The sequence below is a fragment of the Oryx dammah genome, unplaced genomic scaffold, assembly GCF_014754425.2.
Source record: "Oryx dammah isolate SB20612 unplaced genomic scaffold, SCBI_Odam_1.1 HiC_scaffold_10, whole genome shotgun sequence".
NCBI lineage: Eukaryota > Metazoa > Chordata > Mammalia > Artiodactyla > Bovidae > Oryx > Oryx dammah.
The window spans coordinates 43847754-43874221 of NW_024070194.1; the positions used below are offsets into that span (position 1 = coordinate 43847754).

The 26468-nt window shown below is 44.0% G+C and overlaps 2 protein-coding genes across 3 annotated transcripts in view; one reads left to right on the forward strand and one right to left on the reverse strand.

Annotated features, from left to right (window-relative positions):
* Window positions 1-3074, reverse strand: part of CFAP61 (cilia and flagella associated protein 61) — a 243973-nt gene extending 240899 nt beyond the window's left edge. The window contains exon 1 of the mRNA XM_040247971.1: window positions 3007-3074. The gene's annotated coding sequence lies outside the window, so the exon portion shown is untranslated. The remainder of the gene's footprint in view (window positions 1-3006) is intronic.
* A 44-nt stretch (window positions 3075-3118) lies between these two features.
* On the forward strand, window positions 3119-26341 carry CRNKL1 (crooked neck pre-mRNA splicing factor 1). Of its 2 annotated transcripts, XR_005722356.1 has the most exons (15): window positions 3119-3280; window positions 7915-8067; window positions 8901-8992; window positions 9781-9939; window positions 10625-10791; window positions 15795-15973; window positions 17089-17259; window positions 18882-19073; window positions 19734-19793; window positions 20465-20545; window positions 21284-21523; window positions 22636-22737; window positions 23156-23404; window positions 24297-24773; window positions 25924-26341. XR_005722356.1 is itself a non-coding variant. In XM_040247969.1 (14 exons), exons 1-14 carry the CDS (start codon window positions 3230-3232, stop codon window positions 24480-24482), a joined length of 2082 nt encoding a protein of 693 aa, XP_040103903.1. In that variant the 5' UTR covers window positions 3119-3229; the 3' UTR covers window positions 24483-25166. The 2 variants fall into 2 exon arrangements, 1 of the variants encoding a protein (XP_040103903.1); XM_040247969.1 differs by lacking the exon at window positions 25924-26341 and having other exon boundaries at window positions 24297-25166.
* The last annotated feature ends 127 nt before the right edge of the window (window positions 26342-26468 follow it).

Genomic DNA, 26468 nt, shown 5'->3' on the forward strand with positions numbered 1-26468 from the left:
GTTACAGATTTAAGGGAATTCACCTAAGGTAAATATCTTTTTTTATTTTAATAGCTACTTATTTATTTCCATAGGTGACTTCTCTTTATGGCAGTTATATAAAATCTCATTCATCTAGAATTTGAAAAATGAGACAACTTTAAAATGTTTAAATAATAAAATGGTGATACAGAACTATGGCAACTGTTTTTATATTGGTTATGAATGACTTCCATTTGAGAAATCAGCATGAAAACCTTTTTGAAAAAACTATCTGCAGAGGTAGATGTGATAGTTCTACATACATAAATACATAAAAAACAGACTTGGCAGCTGTCAAAAATCTCTTAACCAATGAACTAACAAACCATGAAAAGATAGGCAGAAATCTTAAATGCATATTACTAAGTGAAAGAAGCCAGTCTTAAAAGGCTATACACTATATCACTCTGCTGCTGCTGCTACTGCTGCTGCTAAGTCGCTTCAGTCGTGTCTGACTCTGTGAGACCCCAGAGATGGCAGCCCACCAGGCTCCCCCATCTCTGGGATTCTCCAGGCAAGCACACTGGAGTGGGTTGCCATTTCCTTCTCCAATGCATGAAAGTGAAAAGTGAAAGTGAAGTCACTCAGTCGTGTCTCTCAGCGACCCCATGGATTGCAGCCTACCAGGCTCCTCCGTCCATGGGATTTTCCAGGCAAGAGTACTGGAGTGGGTTGCCATTGCCTTCTCTGCTATATCACTCTAATGATATGATATTCTGAAAAAGACTGCTGATAGTCTGGGGAAAAAAAGTCAGTGGCTTCCAGAAGAAAATGGGGAGGGAAGGATGAATAGGTGAAGCAGAGAGGATTTTTAGGGCAGTTAAACTGTTCTTTCCTCTGGAAGAGGGCATGGCAACCCACTCCAGTATCGTTGCCTGGAGAATCCCACGGACAGGGGAGCCTGGCAGGCTACAGTCTTTAGGGTCACAAAGTGTCGGACATGACTGACACAACTTGGCACGAACTGTTCTTTACCATTCTGTAATGATGGATACATGGCATTGTATTATTTGTCAAATCCTATACACTGTACAACATCGCAAGTAAACCCTTACACTGGATCATAACGATGTGTGATGTGACAATGTAGGTTCATGGACTGTAACAGATGCAGTACTCTGGTTGTGGATATTAATCATGGGGTGGCTGCAGGTGGAGGGGGCAGCAGAAATAGAAACTTTTTGTACCTTTCATTCAATTTTCCTGTGAATCTAAAGCTGCTCTAAAAACATCAAGTTTATTTTTAAAACTTCTCTTAACCATTTGTGTGCACATAATTTTTCTGCTTCTGAAGACAGGTTAGGTATTTATGGAGCACTTTACATAGATTTTCTCTTTAATCCTGGTGAAATAGATATTATTTATGTCATAATTATTTATGTCATATAGTTAAGGACTAAACACTTTGATTGTGTGGATCACAACAGATTGAGGGAAATTCTTAAAGAGATGGGAGTATCAGCCCACCGTACCTGTCTCCTGAGAAAGCTGTATGTGGGTCAAGAAGCATACTGGATATGAAACAACTGACTGGTTTAAAATTGGGAAAGGAGTATGCCAAGGCTGTATATTGTCACTCTGCTTATTTAACTTCTATGCAGAGCATATCATGCGAAATTCTGGGCTGGATGAATCACAAGCTGAAATTAAGATTGCCAGGAGAAATATGAGTACCCTCAGATATGCAAATGATACCACTCTAATGGCAGAAAGTAAAGATGAACTAAAGAGCCTCTTGATGAGGATGAAAGAGGAGAGTGAAAAAGCTGGCTTGAATCTCAACATTAAAAAAACATGGCATCCAGTCCCATCACTTCGTGGCAAATAGAAGGGGAAAACGTGGAAGCAGTGACAGATTTTTTTTTCCCTCAGGCTCCAAAATCACTGCAGGATGATAACTGCAGCCATGAAATTAAAAGATTCTTGCTCCTTGAAAGGAAAGCTATGACAAACCTAGACAGTATATTAAAAAGCAGAGATATCACTTTGCCAACAAATGTCTGTATGGTCAGAGCTATGGTTTTCTCCATAGTCATGCACAGATTTGAGAGCTGGACCATAAGGAAGGCTGATCACCAGAGAATTTATACTTTCTAGTTGTGGTGCTGGACAAGCCTCTTGAGAGTCACTTGGACTGCATGGGGATCAAACCAGTCAATCCTAAAGGAAATCAACCCTGAATGTTCATTGGAAGGAATGAAGCTGAAGCTCCAATACTTTGGCCACTATATGCAGAGAGCAAGTCAGTGGAAAATACCTGATGCTGGGAAAGACTGAAGGCAAAAGGAAAAGGAGGTGGTAGAGGGTGAGATGGTTAGATGGAATCACTGACTCAACGGACATAAATTACAGCAAATTACAGGAGATAGTGGAGGATAGAGAAGCCTGGTGTGCTACAGTCCATGAGGTCGCAAAGAGTGAGACCTGAATTCGCGACTCAATAACAACAAAAGTTAAGCGAACTGGCGCTACGAAAATGGACATTAAGACACAATGACAGAAAATTTTAAATATCTGTTTATCTGATATTATTTAAGATTGATATATTGCTTATCTGATATTATAAGGCTGGATTCTTTGCTAGTACTCTGATGATTTATTTTCACTTTTTTCTGTTATCTGGGTTTAAAATTCCTTCAGTTACTTTCATTTATAAGCCACAGAATTATTTGGTCACAACTGTCCAGAAACCAAGGGGCAGTTGACCATTCTGGACTCCAAAGCCCAGAATGCACCCCAGCTCAGGGCGGCCGAGGAGGTCAGCAGCTTGCCGCTAGGTACGCCAGGATGGTAGTTTTCTACCCCACCCCGCCCTCGAGCGTCCGTACGGTAGCCGGGTTCCTGTCCCCTTGCCGGATACCGCGGCTTCACGGATCCACCCGTCCTCGCACGGTCCTCCCAACCCCAGAGGCGACCTGAGGATGCGCCCCTAACGCCCCGGATTCTGTCCGCCTCTAGGCGGGCAGCCAGCACTCCTCACCTCACCTGCAACTCCAGAGAGTCCCGGGCTCCGAAGAGGACGCGCAGCCCAGTTACCACAGAAACGACGTTGACTCCGTCACGGCGCGGGAGAGAGGTCAAAAGTCACCCCAGCCAGTTCCGCTTCCGGTTCCGGGATCCCGCTTGTTGTCGGAAAGTTGCGCGGTGTGGGCGAGCCCTCGGGGAAGGTTCTGTGGTCCCGGTCTCGCCCGCAGTCGCCGCTGCAGCCATGGCGGCCTCCACCGCGGCCGGGAAGCAAAGGATCCCCAAAGTGGCCAAGGTGAGCGGCTCGGGGCCTTGTGGGAGGAGGCCGGAGATGGGGTTGGCCCGGCCTCGGTGGTGCCTGGAGCGGGAGGCGTGTGGTTCTGGGAGCTGGTCCTCCCTCCCTGAGCGGGCGCCGCGGGCGGAGAGGGCCAGCCGGGCGTGGGGGGCACCTCCGCGTCCACGTGGTCGTCGTGTTAGAAGGTGTTTCTCTGGGGGAGGAGAGAGGTTCTTCAGCACAGACCCGATGAAACAGACATTCGCTAGGCGCTGGGGCTCCGGGTAGAGCGGGCTAACAGCTGCCCTGCGTAAGAGTAGAATTGCAGCCTTGCAAAGGCTCCTGCGCCCCAGAGGAATATGCCCTGGCTTCCTGGGCTCGTGTGAGGGGTCTCCAGCGCAAGAAGTGATAGTTAAGCTGTGCTGAAGGCTGTAATAGGAGTCAACCCCGGGTGAGAGTGGAAGGAGTGAAAAGAGCTGACAAGGGCTGTGTTTTGGTTGATCTGACTTTTTCCGTCGGCGGTTAATACTTCAGTTCAGTTCAGTCGCTCAGTCGTGTCCGACTCTTTGCGACCCCATGAATCGCAGCACGCCAGGCCTCCCTGTCCATCACCATCTCCCGGAGTTCACTCAGACTCACGTCCATCGAGTCTGTGGTACCATGCAGCCATCTCATCCTCTGTCGTCCCCTTCTCCTCCTGCCCCCAATCCCTCCCAGCATCAGAGTCTTTTCCAGTGAGTCAACTCTTCGCATGAGGTGGACAAAGTACTGGAGTTTCAGCTTTAGCATCATTCCTTCCAAAGAAATCCCAGGGCTGATCTCCTTCAGAATGGACTGGTTGGATCTCCTTGCAGTCCAAGGGACTCTCAAGAGTCTTCTCCAACACTACAGTTCAAAAGCATCAATTCTTCAGCGCTCAGCCTTCTTCACAGTCCAACTCTCACATCCATACATGACCACAGGAAAAACCATAGCCTTGACTAGACGGACCTTAGTCGGCAAAGTAATGTCTCTGCTTTTGAATATGCTATCTAGGTTGGTCATAACTTTTCTTCCAAGGAGTAAGTGTCTTTTACTTTCATGGCTGCAGCCACCATCTGCAGTGATTTTGGAGCCCAAAAAATAAAGTCTGACACTGTTTCCACTGTTTCCCCATCTATTTCCCATGAAGTGATGGGACCAGATGCCATGATCTTCATTTTCTTAATGTTGAGCTTTAAGCCAACTTTTTCATTCTCCTCTTTCACTTTCATCAAGAGGCTTTTTAGCTCCTCTTCACTTTCTGCCATAAGGCTGGTGTCATCTGCATATCTGAGGTTATTGATATTTCTCCCGGCAATCTTGATTCCAGCTTGTGTTTCTTCCAGCCCAGCGTTTCTCATGATGTACTCTGCATATAAGTTAAATAAGCAGGGTGACAATATACAGCCTTGACGTACTCCTTTTCCTATTTGGAACCAGTCTGTTGTTCCATGTCCAGTTCTAACTGTTGCTTCCTGACCTGCATACAGATTTCTCAAGAGGCAGGTCAAGTGATCTGGTATTCCCATCTCTTTCAGAATTTTCCACAGTTTATTGTGATCCACACAGTTAAAAGCTTTGGCATAGTCAATAAAGCAGAAATAGATGTTTTTATGGAACTCTCTTGCTTTTTCCATGATTCAGCGGATGTTGGCAATTTGATCTCTGGTTCCTCTGCCTCTTCTAAAACCAGCTTGAACATCAGGAAGTTCACGGTTCATGTATTGCTGAAGCCTGGTTTGGAGAATTTTGAGCATTACTTTACTAGCATGTGAGATGAGTGCAATTGTGCGGTAGTTTGAGCATTCTTTGGCATTGCATTTCTTTGGGACTGGAATGAAAACTGACCTTTTCCAGTCCTGTGGCCACTGCTGAGTTTTTTAAATTTGCTGGCATATTGAGTGCAGCACTTGCACAGCATCATCTTTCAGGATTTGAAACAGCTCAACTGGAATTCCATTACCTCCATTAGCTTTGTTTGTAGCGATGCTTTCCAAGGCCCACTTGACTTCACATTCCAGGATGTCTGGCTCTAGATTAGTGATCACACCATCATGATTATCTGTGTCGTGAAGATCTTTTTTGTACAGTTCTTCTGTGTATTCTTGCCACCTCTTCTTAATATCTTATGTTTCTGTTAGGTCCAGACCATTTCTGTCCTTTATCGAGCCCATCTTTGCATGAAATGTTCCCTTGGTATCTCTAATTTTCTTGAAGAGATCTCTAGTCTTTCCCATTCTGTTGTTTTCCTCTATTTCTTTGCATTGATCGCTGAAGAAGGCTTTCTTATCTCTTCTTGCTATTCTCTGGAACTCTGCATTCAGATGCTTATATCTTTCCTTTTCTCCTTTGCTTTTCGCCTCTCCTTTTCACAGCTATTTGTAAGGCCTCCCCAGACAGCCATTTTGCTTTTTTGCATTTCTTTTCCATGGGGATGGTCTTGATCCCTGTCTCCTGTACAATGTCAGGAACCTCATTCCATAGTCCATCAGGCACTCTATGTATCAGATCTAGGCCCTTAAATCTATTCCTCACTTCCACTGTATAATCATAAGGGATTTGATTTAGGTCATACCTGAATGGTCTAGCAGTTTTCCCTACTTTCTTCAATTTGAGTCTGAATTTGGTAATAAGGAGTTCATGATCTGAGTCACAGTCAGCTCCTGGTCTTGTTTTTGTTGACTATACAGAGCTTCTCCATCTTTGGCTGCAAGAATATAATCAATCTGATTTCGGTGTTGACCATTTGGTGATGTCCATGTGTAGAGTCTTGTGTTGTTGGAAGAGGGTGTTTGCTATGACCAGTGCATTTTCTTGGCAAAACTCTATTAGTCTTTGCCCTGCTTCATTCTGCATTACAAGGCCAAATTTGCCTGTTACTCCAGGTGTTTCTTGACTTCCTACTTTTGCATTCCAGTCCCCTATAATGAAAAGGACATCTTTTTTGGGTGTTAGTTCTAAAAGGTCTTGTAGGTCTTCATAGAACCGTTCAACTTCAGCTTCTTCAGCATTACTGGTTGGGGCATAGACTTGGATAACCGTGATATTGAATGGTTTGCCTTGGAGACGAACAGAGATCATTCTGTTGTTTTTGAGATTGCATCCAAGTACTGCATTTCGGACTCTTTTGTTGACCATGATGGCTGCTCCATTTCTTCTGAGGGATTTCTGCCTGCAGTAGTAGATATAGTGGTCATCTGAGTTAAAATCACCCATTCCAGTCCATTTTAGTTCACTGATTCTTAGAATGTCAATGTTCACTCTTGCCATCTCTTGTTTGACCACTTCCAATTTGCCTTGATTCATGGACGTGACATTCCAGGTTCCTGTGCAATGTTGCTCTTTACAGCATCGGACCTTGCTTCTATCACCAGTCACATCCCTAGCTGGATATTGTTTTTGCTTTGGCTTCATCCCTTCATTCTTTCTGGAGTTATTTCTCCACTGATCTCCAGTAGCATATTGGGCACCTACTGACCTGGAGAGTTCCTCTTTCAGTATCCTATCATTTTGCCTTTTCATACTGTTCATGGGGTTCTCAAGGCAAGAATACTGAAGTGGTTTGCCATTGCCTTCTCCAGTGGGTTAATACTTAGCGAATGTTTAATGTGTGACAGCATTTGTCCTAAACGTTTCACATACTCTTCCCTCCCGTCTTTCTCCAGCTCAGATGACTCTGTGGAGCCTGTCCTTTAGGTCCCGTTTGGATGACTCCGGGAGAGAGTGCATAGGAAGCACTCAGCACAGTTTGTGGCACTTAATGTTCATTAGATAGGCACCCTCAGCATCGTCATTGCACACATGGCATTAAAGACTTAGTGTTTCCTGTAGTTCAGTTCCATAAACCTTCTGTTGGGCTCCACAGGTCCCATAAAAATTTAATGTGAGCCACAAAGATAATTTTAAGCTTTCTCATAGCTACAGTAAAAAAAAAAAAAAAAGTCAAAACAGGCAACATGAATTTTAATTATACATTTTATTTAACCAGTGTAGCCAAGATAGTGTCATTCCATTATGTCATGAATTTCACTGGATAATTTATTCTTCCCCGCCGCCCCATACTAAGTCTTCGAAACCCCTTGGGTGTTTTACACTTGCAGCCCAATTTGGACTCACCAAATGTGATTCATGGCTGCTGTGTTGGACAGCACAGCTCTAAGACCTCAAGAAGCTTACAGTCTAATGATAGGAACTTACTGAATATGTCTTTGACTTGAAATGCCATGAAAAATCAAAGACGGTTATCCACCTGGGGCCAAGGCAGAAATTGAAGGATTCTGCAAATAGAGGTTGAAATGCCAGTTAAGGCATGGTGCACATCTTGATAAGACCTCTGGTTAGAGTTTTACCTAGGCATCCTCAAAATTTATTATACTACTCTAAAAGAGAAATGTTGTTTTTGCGACCTTTCCTCTTGAGACTTTTATCTATGGCTTTGTGATAAATACCTTGCATGAAATTAAAAAGTTTGTGTTTTTTTTTTTAGTTTCATAGAGAAATGGGAGTACATCATGCAAAGGGGGCATCTTGTTAATACCGTTTATAAAGTTCACATTCTAAAAAACGTTCATTTGTTTCTTACACTTTGTGTGAAAAGCATGTGCTAAAAATGGAAATGTCTCCTGTGTTAAAAGGTGAAAAACAAAGCCCCAGCTGAAGTACAGATCACTGCGGAGCAACTGCTAAGAGAAGCTAAGGAGAGAGAACTTGAGCTTCTTCCACCTCCCCCTCAACAGAAGATCACAGATGAAGAAGAATTAAACGATTACAAACTACGGAAGAGGAAGGTTGGTCTGTTTTAGTCTGTCAATATCATTAAGAATTTATAGACCAGAGTTTGAAAAGTTCCTCACTGATTAGAGAGACTATAAACTAAGAAGAGTTTAGTGTTTCTGGCCACCTGCGTAATGTGACTTCTGCTCACCAAGTGGTTCCATTATCACTAAACCTCATAAAATACACCATGAATTGTCTGTCTTACATTAAATCCACCACGGACAGAATTTTTAGTGCTGAATCAAAGACGGGTGGGAGTTTGCCAGGCAGAACAACTGACAGCTGAGGAGGGGCAGAAGCAGTGAGATTGCACCATGTTCTTCTGTCTGTAGCGGCCTTCTGTGCTGAGAGGTAACACCTGGGGGAGAGTGGAGAGAGGACCTGGGGATCTGATCCAACCTCCCCCACCCCAGGCTGTGGGATTATTTTTTTAAAAAATCTTGTTGCTCATCCTGTTGTATCTACATATTTAGTTATCCTCAGTAATATCTGAGATGTTGCTGAGAGGACTTAAACAGTCAGAAACAGTTTCTCATTAGTAACATGTGTAGAGTATATTAAAGTACCAGTTAGTTATTACGGGCAATAAGAGAAAATGTCAGCAATTCTACTAATAATTGTTTTTATCTAAAGTTCTCTCTTTGTTTGCCTATAAGACTTTAAAGAAACACTTGTGACTTTAACCTTCTTCAGTGGGTTTCTTATCTCTCAAGGATTCCAGGATGTAATTTCTCTTAAATAAGAGCAAAATGAATAAATTTCTTAGTACAAGGGTTAATAGACAAAAGACAATGTCATCTTTAGTTATTTTCCCTTTAATTTGACCCTTTTTGCCTTTTGCCAGACTTTCGAAGATAACATAAGAAAAAACAGGACTGTGATTAGTAACTGGATAAAATATGCACAATGGGAAGAGAGTCTAAAGGAGATTCAGAGGTAAAATCACTGAGCATGTAACTCTGTAAATAGAAATTCTTAAGTTACCAGAAACAAAAACACAGAAGTTAAAGCAAGTGTAAAACCATGTGCCTCTGATAATAATAAAATAAAAATTTTCAGAGTTTGTACCTTGGGACCCTAGGGTTCCTTTGAGGGGCCTCAGGAGCGCTATGGTGGGCTGCTCCTGGGTGGGGAACAGTGAAGGAGGATCTCTCCAGGTGGATCTCGTCACCAGCACACACTCTGCAGCCAGAGAAGTGCAGTTCCATCCATTTTCTCCATATTGGGAAATTCGTTTTTTGGGTTTTTTTTTTAAAGAATTATTGTTCCACTCAAAACCAGTGGGCAACAAAATGAAATCATGACCTGACCCTTCCTATTGTCCACCTTCCTGTGTTCTCCCTACTGGCCAGGCCCAGAACTTACCATGTCTCCTCACCCTGATGCCGGCAGGGACCCCCCACTCCCCACTCATCTTGGTGTTGGGGACTTTGCCCAAGTTCTCACCTACTGCTTAACTAGCTTTTCCACTTGACATTTTTCTCTCTTTCCCGTCTGCTTCCTTGGGCAGACCTTCACTGTAACAGCACATTGCATTGCAGTTACATGCATGTCAGTCTTTCTCTAAAACTTACAAGGTTCCTGAGAACATGATATCTTTTCACCTTTTTACGCCCAGAACCTCACTCACAGTAAACGCCTGACAAAAGAGCCGAGCCTTGGAGGGGGTTGCCAGGTGTGCCGCATGTGCTGTAACTGATACCCTCCAAATCTGGCTTCTCAAGGGCTCGATCCATATATGAACGCGCCTTGGATGTGGACTACCGAAATATTACACTATGGCTGAAATATGCCGAAATGGAAATGAAGAATCGCCAGGTCAACCACGCCCGGAATATCTGGGACCGAGCCATAACGACTCTGCCTCGAGTCAACCAGTTCTGGTAAGTTCCTGATCTAATGAAATGGCTTTTTGTAGACTGTATTTGCACATTTTTTGTGTACGTCTGTTTGTTTTATATCTATTTATTTATTTGGCCACATCGACTCTTAGTTGCAGTATGTGAGGTCTTCATTGTGATGAGTGGGCTATTCTCCAGTTGTGGTTCACGGGCTTCAGAGTGCACAGGCTCAGTAGTTGTGGCACATGGGCTTAGTTGCCCAACCAGGGATCCGTGTCCCCTGCATTCGAAGGTGGTATGTTCTTAACCACTGGACCATGAGGGAAGTCCCTGTGTAATTATTTTCTTTATAGTTGTAATCGTATATATTAAATCTTGCATCCTACTTTTTCTTTAAACATACACTCATTACTGTTTAATGTCCTTTAGCCTTTTAAGTCATAATCCCAATGTATAATTGCTGTGTAATCAAAACTGAAATTTTGGTTGCAGTCTTTTATACAGAAGAATCTTTTTGTTGAACTAAGCAAAAAATCCTTTTTTTCCAATGTCTGATCCTTTTCAGATCTATATTTTAATAGGTAAAACATGTTTGACTTCACCTTTTGGGACGATAAAGCCCTGACTCTTCACGTGTTAACAAAGTTAGAGCCAGAGATTGCCAAAGACCGTTTTTTTCCGAAGTCATTTTGACCATGACCAATAAGTTCAGATGATTCTATTGAAGGTACAAGTACACGTACATGGAGGAGATGCTCGGGAACGTCGCTGGTGCCCGGCAGGTATTCGAGCGCTGGATGGAGTGGCGGCCGGAGGAGCAGGCCTGGCATTCGTACATCAACTTCGAGCTGAGATACAAGGAGGTGGACCGGGCCCGCACCATCTATGAGCGCTATATCCTTCGGACAGGTCTGCCTGCTGCACTGCTGGGGAGCTGTGGTCTGGCTGGGACACGTAGTCACTGATGTTGGCCCAGAAGTCAACTTCATAAGTTGCGTTTATATTTTCTAGGGACATAGTTGTTCAGAACAAAAGTTTGTGGTCAGGATAGTTGTGTCTTTTCCAGGGAGACTTGGGTTTGTTTATACTTTGGCATTAACACTGTGGCTCCTTGTGGAAGTTAACACTGTAAGGCCCTGTTTGCTCTGGGGTGTATGTTGGTCATGGGCACCGGTACTGGAGTTGGTCCAGAGGTTTACTGTTTACTAGCCATGTGATCTCGATGCGCCAGATCACTCCTTGGAGCCTAGGTGTCCTCATCTTTATCAATTATTTACTTATTTATTTTTGGCCTTTCAGGCTTTTCTCTCATTGTAGCGGGTGGGGCTACTCTAGTTGACATGGTGCAGGCTTCTCATTGCAGAGCACTGGCTCTAGGCACTCAGGCCTCAATAGTTGTGGCTCCTGCACGCTAGAGCACAGGCTCGTTAGTCGTGGCACGTGGCCTTAGTTGCTCCATGGCTGTGGGATCTTCCTGGACCAGGGATCGAACCGGTGTCTGCTGAATTGGCAGGCAGATTCCTTAGCACTGAGCCACCGGGGAAGCTCCCTCATCTTTAGAAGGGAAGTAAAAGTCCCTGCTGTGGGCTGATTGTGAGGAGGAAGGAGATGGTGACGAGAAAGCACCCTCAGCAGTGCTTGATTCTTGTTTCATTGTTCTTGTGCTGATTTATCTCCTACTTGATAGCGTTTATTCATAAATCCACAATCCATATTTGTGGCACTTTGGCAGTCATTTGCAGACATGCCCAGAGTGATGAAAAATTTGCATCCCCCAAGGCACTTAGTCCCAGTGGAGGACAAACAAGACGACCGTCTGCCTTCTTGTCTCTGCTCTCCTGCAGGGCTGACCGGGGCAGGGAGCGGGAGGGGCAGTGCAGGGGAGGGAGACACCCCAGCTCTGGGCCAGCTGAGCAGGACAGAATTCCTTCTCTGGCATCGGTTAGTGGGCAGCTTTAGTCATGTCACTTAACACTTCTGAGAATTGTTTTCTCTTTTCTAAAAGAATTTGCCAGTGATAGTTATTTTTAGGATTGAAAATCACAGTCTATGTGAGATACGTGTGTGTATTTGTATATATAGATATAGTATATATGTGTGTGTATATCATGCATACATATTTCCTCTGGGAGTAGCAATTTGGTGTTCTCCAGGCAGAGTGACTTCAGAGCATAAGTACCACAAGATACAAGACTCAACTTCATTATGTAATTTTAGCATCTTAACTGTGACTACTCATTTTGATATCACTAGTTTAACAAAAGCATGTATGGCACCTGCTCTGTGCCATGCATTATTCTAAGCACTTTACAGATACTGTTGTTTAATGGCACCCAACTCCAGTACTCTTGCCTGGAAAATCCCATGGATGGAGGAGCCTGGTAGGCTGCAGTCCATGGGGTCGCTGAGGGTCGGACATGACTGAGCAACTTCACTTTCACTTTTCACTTTCATGCATTGGAGAAGGAAATGGCAACCCACTCCGGTGTTCTTGCCTGGAGAATCCCAGGGACAGGGGAGCCTGGTGGGCTGCCGTCTATGGGGTCTCACAGAGTCGGACACGACTAAAGTGACTTAGCAGCAGTCCCTGTGATAGTCCTCGATTCAGGAGCTGCTTCCTTCTGCAGATGGGGAATCTGAGGCAGGATAGCACCTTTCAGGTGCTGGTGAGACTGGGATTTGAGCCAGTCAGCTTCAGAGCCGGTGCTCTTTAATCATTGCCCTATTGGAACACGTTCAGTTCAGTCGCCAGTCGTGTCCGACTCTTTGCGACCCCGTGGGCTGCGTACTGGTTAATCATTGCCCGATTGGAATGTGTTGCTACTTTGAAATTTAATGATTTCTTCAAGGAAAGTACATGAAAAACACATCCTATGAAGAAGTAAAATTGTAATCAAAAATGTCTCTGTTGGCTTTGATTAGTAGTTTTCTTTTCGTGACATGTTTTTTCTTTCTTCCTTTTTTTATTTTTTAATTTTCTAGCCATGCCACCCACCTTGTAGGATATTTGTTCTCTCAACCAGGGATTGAATCTGGGCCATGATAGTGAAAGCACTGAGTCCTAACCACTGGACCACCAGCAACTTCCTCTTTTTTTCCCTTAAATCTTTATTGGAGTACAGTTGATTTACAATGTTGTGTTATACAGCAAACTAAGTCAGTTATATATATATATGTATGTATATACATATATCCATTCTTTTTAGAATCCTTTCCAATATAATTTACCACAGAAGTGTTTCCTGTGCTATACAGTAGGTCCCTGTTATCTATCTTATATACAGTGTGTGTGTGAGTGTGTGTGTGTGTGTGTGTGTGTGTGTGTGTGTGTGAGAGTGTGTGACTCAGTTGTGTCCGACTCTTTGCAGCCCCATAGCCTGTAATCCACCATGCTGCTCTGTCCATGAAATTCTCCAGGCAAAAACATGGGAGTGGATTGCCATTCCCTCCTCCAGGGGATCTTCCTGATCCAGGGATCAGACCCAGGTGCCCTGCAGTGCAGGTGGCTGCTTTACCACCTGGGCCACCAGGGAAGCCCAGTAGGGCATATATGTTAATTCCAGTTTCCCAGTCCATCACTTCCCCCCATGTTTCCCCTTCCGCAACCATAAATTTGATTTTGGGATCTGTGAGTCTGTTTCTCTCTGCCACACAGTTCATTTGTGTCATTTGTTGTTGTTGTTGTTGTTAAATTTCACCAGTAAGTGATAAACGATATTTGTCTTTCTCTGACTTACTTCGGTTAGTATGACTACATTTCTTCTTTGGAGAAAAGTCTACTTAGATCTTTTGTCCATTTTTTGGTTGGGTTGTTTGTTTTTTTGATACTCTAGGTTTATTCATGTTGATGCAAATGACATTATTTCATTCATTCTTATGGCTGAGTAATATTCCATTGTATGTATGCACCACGTCATCTTTATCCATTCTTCTGTTGATGGACGTTTAGGTTGCTTCCATGTCTTGGCTATTGTAAATAGTGCTTCAAATTAAAATAGTGAACATTGGGGTACATATGTCTTGAATTAGAGTTTTCTCCAGATATATGCCTAAGAGTTGGATTGCTGGATCGTATGGTAATTCTGTTTCTAGTTTTTTTAAGAACTTCCATGCTGTTCTCCATAGTGATTGTACCAAATTATATTTGCATCAACAGGGTAGGAGGGTTCTCTTTTCTCCGTGTCTGCTCCAACATTTATTATTCACAGATTTTTTGATGATGGCCATTCTGACCAGTGTAAGGTGGTATTTATAGTTTTGATGTGCATTTCTCTAATAATTAGTTATGCTGAGCATCTTCTCCTGTGATTTTTCCCCATCTGTTTGTCTTTGGAGAAATGTCTATTTAGATCTTCTGTCCATTTATTTATTTATTTATTTTTTTATATATAGAGAGCTGCATGAACTGCTGGTATATTTTGGAAATAAATCCTTTGTTGCTTGCTTTATTTGCAAATATTTTCTCCCATTCTATGGGTTGTCTTTGCATTTTCTTAAGGGTTTCCTTTGATGTGCAAAAGCTGTTACATTTAATTAAGTCTTGTTTGTTTTTTGTTTTTATTTTTGTTACTCTAGGAGGGGGATTCAAAAAAATACTGCTGTGATTTATGTCAGAGAGTGTTCTGTTTTCTTCTAAGAGTATCTGACCTTACATTTAGGTCTTTAATAATCTATTTTGAGCTTATTTTTGTGTATGGTGTTAGGTAGTATTCTAATTTCATTCTTTTACATGTAGCTGTCCAGTTTTCCCAGCACCACTTATTGAAGAAACTGTCTTCTCCATTGCATATTCTTGCTTCCTTTGTCATAGGTCAGTGTGTGGGTTTATACCTGGGCTTTCTGTCCTGTTCCATTGATCTATATTTCTGTTTTTGTGCCAGTACCATACTGTTTTGATGACGGTAGCTTTGTAGTATAGTCTGAAGTTAGGGAGCCTAATTCCTCCAGCTCTGTTTTTGATTCTCAAGATTGCCCTGGCTACTTGGGGTCTTCTGTGTTTCCATACAAATTAAAAAATTTTTTCTCTTCAGTTCTGTGGGAAATGCCATTGATAGGGATTGCATTAAATCTGTAGGTTGCCTTGGGCAGTATTGTAATTCTTGACACTATTGATTCTTCTAGCTGACGAACATGGTATGTGTTTCCATCTGTTTATGTCATCTTTGATTTTTGTTAATCAGCTGATCTCTCCAGCTGTAAGGGGGCTTCCCCAGGTGCGGGACTCTCTCCTCTCCTTCAGTCCCCAGGGGTGCAGGTCCTATCCCACTTACTGTTGTCTATTGTTTTTCCTTCCTTCATCCTACCTGGATACCTGGGCATCTTCTTGTTCTTTCAGGTGTCTGAGGTCCTCTGCTGGTGTTCAGCAGGTGCTCCGTGAGAACTGTTCCATGTGTAGCTGTACTCTTGGTGTACTTGGGGGGAGAGGTGAGCGTCACGTCCTCCTCTGCCATCCAGAGTCCTCTCAGGAGTTTTTTTCCTTAATCAGTAATTCAGATATTGTTACTAAGCAGATACCACAACAGGTGCCATTTGTTGAGCACATTCTTTTGGCCTGAAATTGCAAAGAGTTTTCTACACATTTTTTCTAATTTATAGTTGACAATCATTAAATGAGGTTGGTTGTTACTATTTTCTTATCATTTATAGATGATAAACTGAGGCTTAGATAAGGTAAGAACTTGCCCAGATCACATGGCTAGTCACAGGGTTCAGCTTTCCTCTTTGTACTACTCCTGAAACATGAAGAAGCACTGGAGGAGGCCAGAGAAGCAAGACCCTGACCCCCGGGCAGTCACCCCCATAGCCATAGTGGGTGTTGTTGAGGTTCTGGGTTTGGGCTTGGGTTTTTGTTCTCTAAGCCACATTGTGCTGCCTGGTTTTTCCTTCATTCCACTCACTCGTTCTCGTGCACCCTGATGTGAAGAACTGGATTAAGTATGCCCGCTTTGAAGAAAAGCACGGTTACTTTGCCCACGCACGGAAAGTGTATGAGAGGGCTGTCGAGTTCTTCGGGGACGAACACATGGATGAACACCTTTATGTTGCCTTTGCCAAATTTGAGGAAAATCAGAAAGAAGTAGGTAACCTTAAAGGGACTCGATTATGTTGCAAAAGAGCTTAGAAAGGATGACTTTTTGTGCACGTTGAGTTCATTTACAGTTTCTTACTTATCCTTGGAGAAAATAATTTCAAAATACAAAAACATGATTTCTCAAGGAAAACAGTGCACGTCACTCACCTGCAGGTTGGGAGTGATTATAGATTGTATTACAGCGGTCTTAATTTTGTGTGCTCTACTTGGAAACAGATCTTTAAATCTAGAATGAGAATATTATCTATAAACTAAGAGTCATTTGATACTCTGATGAAAGGGCTTTACAAGTAATGAGCCTGGGAAACAAAAGGCCTAGAGCCTTCAGTACTGAGAACAGAATTTGAAATGAAAAACAATGATGGCCCCACAAATAAGTCAGTTGTGTTCTCCCGTAGTATATGTGGAAAATAATCCCTTCACATAGTTCAGATAATCTGGTATGGGGAGGGCCATGTGCTGGGGTCTGAGTGTGGGGTCTTGCACAGGTCCCAAGGGTGAGTACAGGTTCTGTCCTCAGGCTGGTGGGAGATGTGGAGAGTCTTAAGCAGAAAGTGGTCAGATGTTGTCTGTGTGCCATGTGGTGGGCCTGTGGCTGCTTCAAGGGCAGTGTATGTGGGGAGGGCGGCAGAAGTGGGATGGATGCTTTTCACATGGTCCACAGAGAGATGGAGGTGGGTCAGCAGGGACCTGGGGAGAAGTGGAGGGCTGAGTTGAGGAGGTAGAAGGGGCAGACTGTGGAAGCAGGGAGTGTGGGAGTGCAGCAGAGAGAGGAGTTGGGGTGGGGGCCGGGGGAGGGCCCTGGCTGATCAGGTGTGTGATCAAGACCAGAGTGAGGAGTCTGACAATGAGCCAGCTGGGCGGGACTCAGCTGAGTCCAAGATGCAGGACGATGTCCAGCTGGCAGCTTAGGTAGACTTAAATGTGGGGCTCAGAGTGTCTGTCCATCCTGACAAAAGTACCTCAACAAAAGGGAGAGGGAAAACCGTACTTTGGACACTTTCAGGCCTCACAGTCTAACTTACAGGTCATGTTTTACGTGTTGTGGTTAGAACGAGAAGACTGTGTTCTGAAAGAGTAACCATCCTGTCTGCTTTCAGTTTGAGAGGGTACGAGTGATCTACAAGTATGCCCTGGATAGAATTTCGAAACAGGAGGCCCAGGAACTCTTTAAAAATTATACCATCTTCGAGAAGAAGTTTGGTGACAGGCGGGGCATCGAAGACATCATCGTGAGCAAGCGGAGGTTCCAGTACGAGGAGGAGGTGAAGGTGAGTGTCGCAGGGCGGCACCGACAGGCCTGCCAGCCAGGCCTCTCCCCACCCTGTGTCTGCAGTAAACCAGCAGTCACTCCAGAAGGGGGAGGCAAACGGGGCAGGTGGAAAAGGCAAGCAGACAGCACTTGGACTTGCTTTGCCACGTGAGTGTCAGAAGTCACAGTGTTGGCTGCTAACTGGACACAAAGAACTTGAGCAAAAGAAATTTGGAACCCGTTTGAGCTCATTGTTTAAAGAAGATGGAAGAGTGAGAGATTGACCTAAAAGAACCATTTTTATACATTACCCTTTAGTTTAACTGCCTGAGCAAGATTATTGTAGTTACAGTTCCATCTTCATCTCTCTCTGTAACATACTGTTTTGATTTGAATTCAAAGGTAGTAGTGTTTGCCTTTATTGCTCTATGTATTTTAAAATATTTCTGCCTGGTCAAATTAATTAAGATATCTCCAAACAAAGGACCAAGTGGTGGTAGACGAGGTCAGCGAAATATGTTCAAGATATATTATTATTAAATGAGAAGGCAGGTTCTGCAGTTGTGAGAGTGGTACAATCCCATTATAATTTTAAATCCAGACATAGAGTCACATACAGAAACAGACACTTAGGAGAACAGACATTTGTTTTCATGGCTGTAGATACTGGGACCTTTGCAGAATCAGTAGGAAGCTGGAGGAGGTGGCTTAGAAAGTGGGCAGGAATCAGGCCAGTTGCAGAGAGAGTCCTGAAGAAGGTGGGACGGTCACATTTCAGTCTGGCTGGGAATGATCAACCCACCAATGGAAAGCACTTCCACAAGCCAGTTCCTGTTGTCCTTCATCTCTGTGTCACCCACCCACGTGAGCCAGACTCTTGGACAGGGGTCCTTCCGTTGCCAAGTGCAGTGGCTTCCAGGGGCTGGGAAGGTGGGGCCCCAGCTCCCTTCACTTCTGTGGAGAAGAGGTGTGCAGGGCATCACCCAGCACAGAGCTGTATGTAATTTGACAAATTATCAATTGTTGCTTCATTTAAAACAAAAACAGAAAACCAATTGTTAATTAATTTTTATGCATTTGCCTCTAAGTCATTTTTCCATTAATACCTTCTTTCAAAAAACTTAAAAATTGTGTATTAAGTCACTTCAGTTGTGTCCAACTCTGTGACTCCATGGACTATAGCCTGCCAGGCTTCTCTGTCCATGGGATTCTCCAGGCAAGAGTACTGGAATGGATTTCCATGCCCTCCTCCAGGGGATCTTCCCAACCCAGGGTTTGAACCCATGTCCCAATTTGGCAGGGAGGTTCTTTACCACTTCATGTCCTGCATTGGCAGGGAGGTTCTTTACCATTAGTGCTACCTTGGAAACCCAACTTAAAAACTGGGATGCTCCCCCCAAAAAAGGCTGTTGTAGGTGAAAGGAGCTTTGCTGGGGAACCCCTAGGTAACCGTCTTCTCTCTCCTTTTCCCTTTCTATTTATAAAATCTCAACAATGGTATTTTTCAATGAAATAGTGTAAAGTCTAGGAAAAAAGCTGCTGGAGTATAGAAAGTCAGTCTGGTGCCTTCCGCCAGCTTGCCTAGTCCAGCAGGTGCAGCTCTGGGTTTGGTTTCTGTTTAATCCAGCCTGGTGTTTCCAGGCTAACCCACACAACTACGACGCGTGGTTCGATTACCTGCGCTTGGTGGAGAGCGATGCGGAGGCCGAGACGGTGCGGGAAGTGTATGAGCGCGCCATCGCCAATGTGCCGCCTGTGCAGGAGAAGAGGCACTGGAAGCGCTACATCTACTTGTGGATCAACTATGCCCTCTATGAGGAGCTGGAGGCCAAGGTGCAGAGTGGGCCCTGGCCGCGGGGGGCTGCTCCCCAGGCAGCCGGCTGGCACGGGTGGGAACTGATACCACGGAGCCTTGACCACACAGGAATTTTGCTGTACATTCTTACAGGCCTCCTTGCAGCCATTTACATTCTTTCTGCCACGTTTTAAACTCTCTATACCTGTTGTGGACACAGGCGAGGTGGTTTTTAGTTTTGATGTGGTGTTTTTTTTTTTACACCTTGAGGCACTTCAAAGGGAACAATTAACCAGCCCTTAGTTTCATTATTTATAGTTGCCAGGGTTTTCTCATAACTAGGGATCACAGCTGGATTGCACATTCTTGCTCTTAAATCAAGTAGAAGTTTCAGTAGTTGGTTGTAAGTTAATAGGAAAAGACGACTCCTGTTGGTCGAAGACTGCAGAACATCTTTGTTCCTGCTGTCACACAAGAAAGCCTCTCCACTGAGAAGCTCTCACTTGGTGGCTCAGTGCTGTGGGTGGGTCTTTGACCAAAGCTTGATGCCCAAAGTTAGTTCACTTTTGATCATAAATGGAAATAACAGCTTGTGGAAACATATTCAGTGTTAGGGGTGTACATTTTTGTTAGTAATGGTAAAATTAGTGTTAATATTGGACATGAATATTTTGTGCAAATTTCTTATCCTAATGTAGGATCCCGAGAGGACAAGACAGGTTTACCAAGCCTCTTTGGAACTCATTCCTCATAAAAAGGTATGTTTGCTGTGAGCATTCTGTTCTAAACACATGAAAATCCTGCGTCTGTTAACTTGTGAAATAATCCCATGGAATCGTATTTGTTGATAAGCTCTTTCCCTGTGCTAGGCACCCTAGGAAAACATTAAGAACAAGTTATGCTCTTTGCCTCTGAAAACAGCTTCCAGTCTAGTTGAATGGACAGCCTTTAAGTGACCAGTGACTGATAGAGATAATGGAGAAATTCCGAGAGGATCGTAATGGGAACAGACTGAGCAGAGTGCACTCAGCTTGCACAGGGACAGCCAGCAGGCTGCTGGCACCTGCGTGGATGTCCATAGGCACAGGAACACGGGTGTTCTGGGAGCAGTTGACACGTGGTCTCTGCCCACTGTGGGCAGTCCTGACACCAGAGATAGCGAGCGATGTTGACCAAATTACTTTCTGGAACAGAGGGGCGTGTTCTGCCTGCTCACCACACACCCACAAAGCTGCCCCTCAGTGGGGGCCAGAGAGCCCTGCGTCACAGTGAAGTGTCCAGATTACTCTTGGAGATTTCTGGCAGATATTGTTAGCTTAGCTTATAAATGAGAAAATACGTCTGTCCTAGCTGTGAAGCTTTAGGGAAATTCACTTGAGGCCTTGTGTTAATTTAAATTTAAGTGAATTTTTGTGCTTTTGTTTTCTAGTTTACATTTGCCAAAATGTGGTTACTATATGCACAGTTTGAAATAAGACAGAAAAATTTACCATTTGCCAGGAGAGCTTTGGTGAGTAAATAAAGGCTCATGATACATCATTAAGTCCTTTGAGAAGGAAATTTACATCTTAGTGTTTATAGGTTGTCCAGTCCCCCACTAAGAAGGCAGGAGAAATACTGCGCCTTTATAACCTGAGACATGTTTTCAAAAGCTGGGCCTTAGAAGAAAGATTGGGCGATAATGCTTAAATTATTCTGTTGTCAACAATGGACAGTTACAGCTACCTATTAACAAGGTCTTTCCTGCGGCTAGAGAGATTTGATCTTAAATTGTTAGTAGTCTGATCCTCTGCAAGATTTTTGGTGTATTAAATGCACCTCCGTCTTGAAAAGTGTCCTAAAGTTTCTCAATAGGATTAGATGCAGCTGTCCTTCTGATAAGACCCTGGCTATGGGCAGCAGGGTTCGTTCATTGATAACCCCTTTATCATGGGAAGTGTTCTTCTCTGACATCTGGATTCCATAAGAGATCCTGAGAATCTAGGTGAGATTCAAAATAGTTTTCCAAACACTTCAGGAACCCCGCCTCTTACTGAACAGGCCCAGGTGACGCTGAGTGAGCTGGAAGGTTTCTTTGGGCCTCTGTCAGGAGCCAGTAGACCAGTGCGGTACTGCAGAGGGAGTGGGTGGTTCACCAGATCGATGCCCCAAGGCCGTTGCTCAGTAACGGCTTCTCGGCCAGGTCAAGGATGTCTGCACAAGTCAGACCAGACCTGCTCAGGCATCACCTCAGTGTCTTCTTTTCCAGGGAACGTCCATAGGCAAATGTCCAAAGAACAAATTATTTAAAGGTTACATAGAACTGGAGCTACAGCTTCGAGAATTTGACAGATGCCGGAAGCTTTATGAAAAGTTCCTGGAATTTGGGCCAGAAAACTGTACCTCTTGGATTAAATTTGCAGAATTAGAGACAATCCTTGGCGATATTGAGCGAGCCCGGGCGATCTACGAGTTAGCCATTAGTCAGCCACGCTTGGACATGCCAGAGGTGAGGCGCTTGCGTTGACTGTGGCTTTATTTCAGACACTTGCCCAGCATTACCTTAGATAACCATCTAAGTGTGTGTGCCTTTTGGAGCATAGAGACAATATCACCTGTAGTCTTTCACTAAGATCAGGACTTCTGTTTTAGAGACAGAAAGGCGGGGGGACAAGGCCCTCTCTAGCGGGTAGCTCAGCCCTGCCCCAGTGACACCAGGATGAATTGGAATTTTACAGGTGGGCTCTTCCTGCCTTTCTGTAACAGAAGGCTAAAGGGGATGGCCAGGGCAGTGCAGTCAAGGCCACGTGAAGTACAGGGGAAGGGTTTTTCTGGCACAGATTTGCCTGGAGTAGGCCCTCACCAAATCAGGATGTTCCTGGAGGCACCAGTGCCTTGGCCTGGCCAGCTACGGGGCAAGCTCGAGCCTCCAGGTGGCGCCAAACTGCAGCCTGGACAACGTGAACCTCTCAGGAACCTCCAGGCTCGCTCGGGTGTTCTGTGAATCTTGCTCTGGGGTGACTGCACTGAGTGGTTTACCAGGCCCCACTGACTGCACTGGGCAGGGCTTTCTGGGTCACTGGTCCCATGAGTTGGCCTTAGCTACTCAACAGACTGCGGTCTCAGGTGTCCAGGCTACATTTTTCTTGCCCTTGTGCCCTGACAGGCTGTACTGAGCGAGTGGGCAGCTGGTCCCTGGATGCTTGTTGAGTTGAATTCAGACACATCAGGGAACTTACAGTGATGGCAAAAAACAGTGTACGCTGACTGACCAAGGCCCATTTTCTCCACACAAGTTCCTCGTATGTGGCAGGCTTATGATAGTGCTGGGTGGTTTGTTAAGTTTCTCTGCTCTTCTTGTTAAGTCCAGCATTTGGGAAATTTCAAAAGAGAATCTGGAAATAAATCCAAGGTCTTTTTTCCCATAATGTAGACTCTTAGCCAAATCTTGGCCAGCTCGTAAATACTAGCATTAGTTGTTGTATCCACATACTGTGTGTTCCTTAGAAAGTTCTAGGTTCCTAGATGTTCTCGGTTGAGATGCTAGTTAGGCTGTGCTTCAAACAAGAGCATGTTGCTTTTTAAATGTCAAGACTGACCTAATGAATTTGTCTTTCTCAGGTGCTTTGGAAATCATATATTGATTTTGAAATTGAGCAGGAAGAAACTGAAAGAACACGAAATCTTTACCGAAGATTGCTTCAACGGACACAGCATGTCAAGGTATTCTGTGATTTGTGGGCTACCTTTGATTTTGCTCGAATCAGCAGTCTGGAAGAAATATTTTAAATATATTTTAAGTGGCTTCCTTTTACAAAGAGCTTGTGAGTCTCAAGATTTTGGAATGTTAAGCTTATACCAGGCCAGTATTTATACTGCATGTGAGTAACTTGGATATTGTAGGCTGAATAAAAATTAAAACTTTTTTCAGGATATTATTTCAGACACCTAATTGGATATAAAAGCAGACTTCACCATTACTATATAGAAGCAGCTAGTCAGTAGGTTACATTCTTTAGAATACTCGAGATGAATACAGTGGGTATGTTCAGATGTTGTCAACAAGAAATTAGCTTTATTATTACATTATTGTTTCCTGGGTGACATGGTTAATTTGATTTGGTAATGATTTCTTTCTAAGGTATGGATCAGTTTTGCACAGTTTGAGTTGTCTGCAGGGAAAGAAGGAAGTTTGGCCAAGTGCAGACAAATTTATGAAGAGGCTAACAAAACCATGCGAAACTGTGAGGAAAAGGAAGAGAGGCTTATGCTGCTGGAGTCGTGGCGAAGCTTTGAGGATGAATTTGGAACAGCGTCGGATAAGGAGAGAGTGGACAAGCTCATGCCTGAGAAGGTCAAGAAGAGGAGAAAGGTCCAGGCTGACGACGGGGTAAGGACTGAGCCCCCAGTGCTGGTCCTCCATGCCAGCCAAGCAGAAGCGCCCCAGACTTTGAAGTGTGTGTGCAATGCGTGGCATGTGTACAGCCTGAGGAAGGGGGCAGCAGCTGGGGAAGGAGCCGGTCACAGTCTGGCTGCTGTGGGAACACAACAGGGTGTGCAGTCCACCTAGGGTGTAGCCCCAAGGAGGGCTGGCAGAGGGTCTTCCTGGCACTGCTGGTTCTGGGAACTGTCTGAAGTGTGTTGTTTCTGGAGCATTAGACGGGAGGTGGAGGGCACTGTGGCCTCGCCTCTAGGTAGGAACTAATGCAGGGGAGGCTATGTGGGCTGTAGGAAAGCCCCAGAGCTCTGACGCAGTTGGCGTCTCCTGTGGACGGATTGTGGGGGCTTGGTTGGAGAGGGTCTCTTGGGAGGCTGTTGTATCAGAGAGGCGTTGCTAGAATCTGGGACAGCGCACCCATGGGGAGTGGAGCCAGTGGCCAGCTGGACGTGGGAGGGGCAGGCAGGGAGCCAGGAGTCCCAGGTCTGTGGCTTCATTGTGAGGTGAAAGTAAATCTTTAGTTCAAAATCTCACACACAGGACTGCGGGGTGGGGTGGAGGACACTGCACATCTTCTGGTTGACTGCGGAACACTTCCCACTGTGCAGTTGCTTTCAGTGAGCAGCAGCTGCAACAACACCCATCCAGCAGTCCTCACTCACTCCCAGTCTCCAGGGCCTGCCCTTCAAAGTTGAACTTTCAAAGTAGGCCTTGATGTTGTTTTGCACAATAACTGTAAGTTGAATACAAACCCTGGGCTCCATAGTGACAAATTCTCTGCTGTAACTGAAAAATGCATTTCAGCCACAGGTTAGCTTCTCTCTGTTTTTCTTTGTCCCTGTAGTCGGATGCAGGCTGGGAAGAATACTATGATTACATCTTTCCAGAAGATGCAGCCAACCAACCCAATCTCAAGCTCCTGGCCATGGCCAAACTGTGGAAGAAGCAGCAGCAGGAGAAGGAGGCTGGAGAGCAGGACCCAGACACAGACACTGCCGAGCGAGAAGCTGGGCCCTCCTGTTCGTATTGACAGATGTTATATTATTTTTATAAATGTATAGTTTGGAATTCTTGCAACTCCTGTTAAGTTTTTGGGTATTCCACCAGTGATGAATGGATGGGGATCTTTTGACTACTACTTTTGAATTATTTTTAAAATGCTCTTGGGTTAGTTGAGGGTGGGGTTTGTAAGTAAAGGAATTTTTCTTTAGCTGCTGGGTTTTCTTTATCTGAGTCTAAAACATTTTGTGTCTCCATCATTCATTAGGAAATCTAATTAATCTATTTTAGATGGAACTGCAGAATTTTGAAAATCTTTTATGTAAGTTCTCAATTACATTCCATAATAACTTGTAAGTTTTCTCATGGTTGTCTTCATAAAGATATTTTATGCATTCCTCTGAAATTTCTAACTTACTCACATCTCGAGTCACTGACTTGAGTTCTGTCCCCAGCTCTGTCACTTAGTGATACCTAACCTTTCAGTTTACGGACTTTTGCTGGGTCATTTTGAAGATTAAATTAGAAAAGGAGTATACCTGGCACAGAGGAAGTGCTCAGTCAGATGTTCATGCCTTGTGGAATTGGGTGTGCTTGGATTAATTTTAACATAAACAACTGTACCTTCTTAATGGCCATTTATACTAAATGTTTATGAAAACACCAGTTGGAAAATAATTTACAGTTGCTACACTTCAGCACAAGGTGTTTTTTTTTTAAATCAAGAACATTTTAGTAAAATTTCAGTTATACATCATCATCAGTTGCCCAAACTAGTTGAGTTCTGCATGGGGCTTGTTTAAAGAACAGTAATTCAGGAGCTGTGAAGAACAATGTCCCATGCTTCAGTGAGTGTGGGAAACCTAGGTTAAGCCTTGCTGACAAGTCTCTTTATACTTAGGCTTCTCAGGGGTCTTGACACATTCCTGTATGTTATGAATCCTCAGCAGCAAGGCCTGGCTGTTTCCCAAAATACAATGAACAAGGAAACCATTTCTACCAAGAGCACCAATAAACACTGCCCAGCATGCTGCAGCAGAGACTGTGTACCTGTAAACTTGACTCATTCAACCTGGCCTTGAGTTAGAATGTGAAAACCACCTGCGGTAACTCACATGGCACAAAGCCACGCAAGATGATGGTGTATTTGCTGGCTGATGCACTGCTTATATTCTCAAGCAAAAAGCATCTGCCTGAAAAAACAAATTAGAAAAAAAAAAAAAAAAAAGCATCTGCCTTAGTTAACCAATTTAAGAAATCATTTCCCTTAATCTAGCCCGTGTTCTCAAGCCTGTTTTTTTGTTGTTCACTGCCAAGGTTATCTGACTGGAAGCATATCTGTGTGTTTCTTCACCTGTAAGGAAAATTAGCAAATTTACTTGGGCAAATGTATTATTACATTTTCAAGTATGGTAATCACCCAAGGGAGTAAAAGCTAGTTGTTACGGTGTTAAATTCTATCTTGAAAATAGGAGCGTTTGAGTGCAGAAAGAAAGGACCAGCAGGTAGAAGCAACCTGTTCTCCACCTCTGCTTCGCTCACCAGACTGGCATTGACTGCTGGAGTCACAGGCTCTGAGTCCTGAGGTCTGAGCAGGGGCTTCAGAGGAGTGCTGTGTTCTGAACTGGCTAAGTTGCACAGGGCCATGGGTGAGATGAAAACGGCCCAGATGCTACTGTAAGTGATGAATCATAATCATGTTTGTGTTGCACATGTGTGAAAGGAGAAAAACCAGCCAAGTTCTTGTGTAAACTCCTACCACCGTTTGCAGGCATATACCGTGCCTGTGTAAAATGCACGAAAGAAAAAATTACTCTCTTGGGAGAGTATCACGTCTCTCTCACCTCCACCAAAATAAGCCCTTTCAGAAGTAAAGGGTTTTAACAATCATTTGTGATTCTTTTTCATTTTCTTTAGCTACTTCTTTTATTCGCTGGTATTACAAGTGAAAACTACACATGAAAATAATTGGGTATTACAAGTGAAAACTACACATGAAAATAATTGGTTAGCCTGT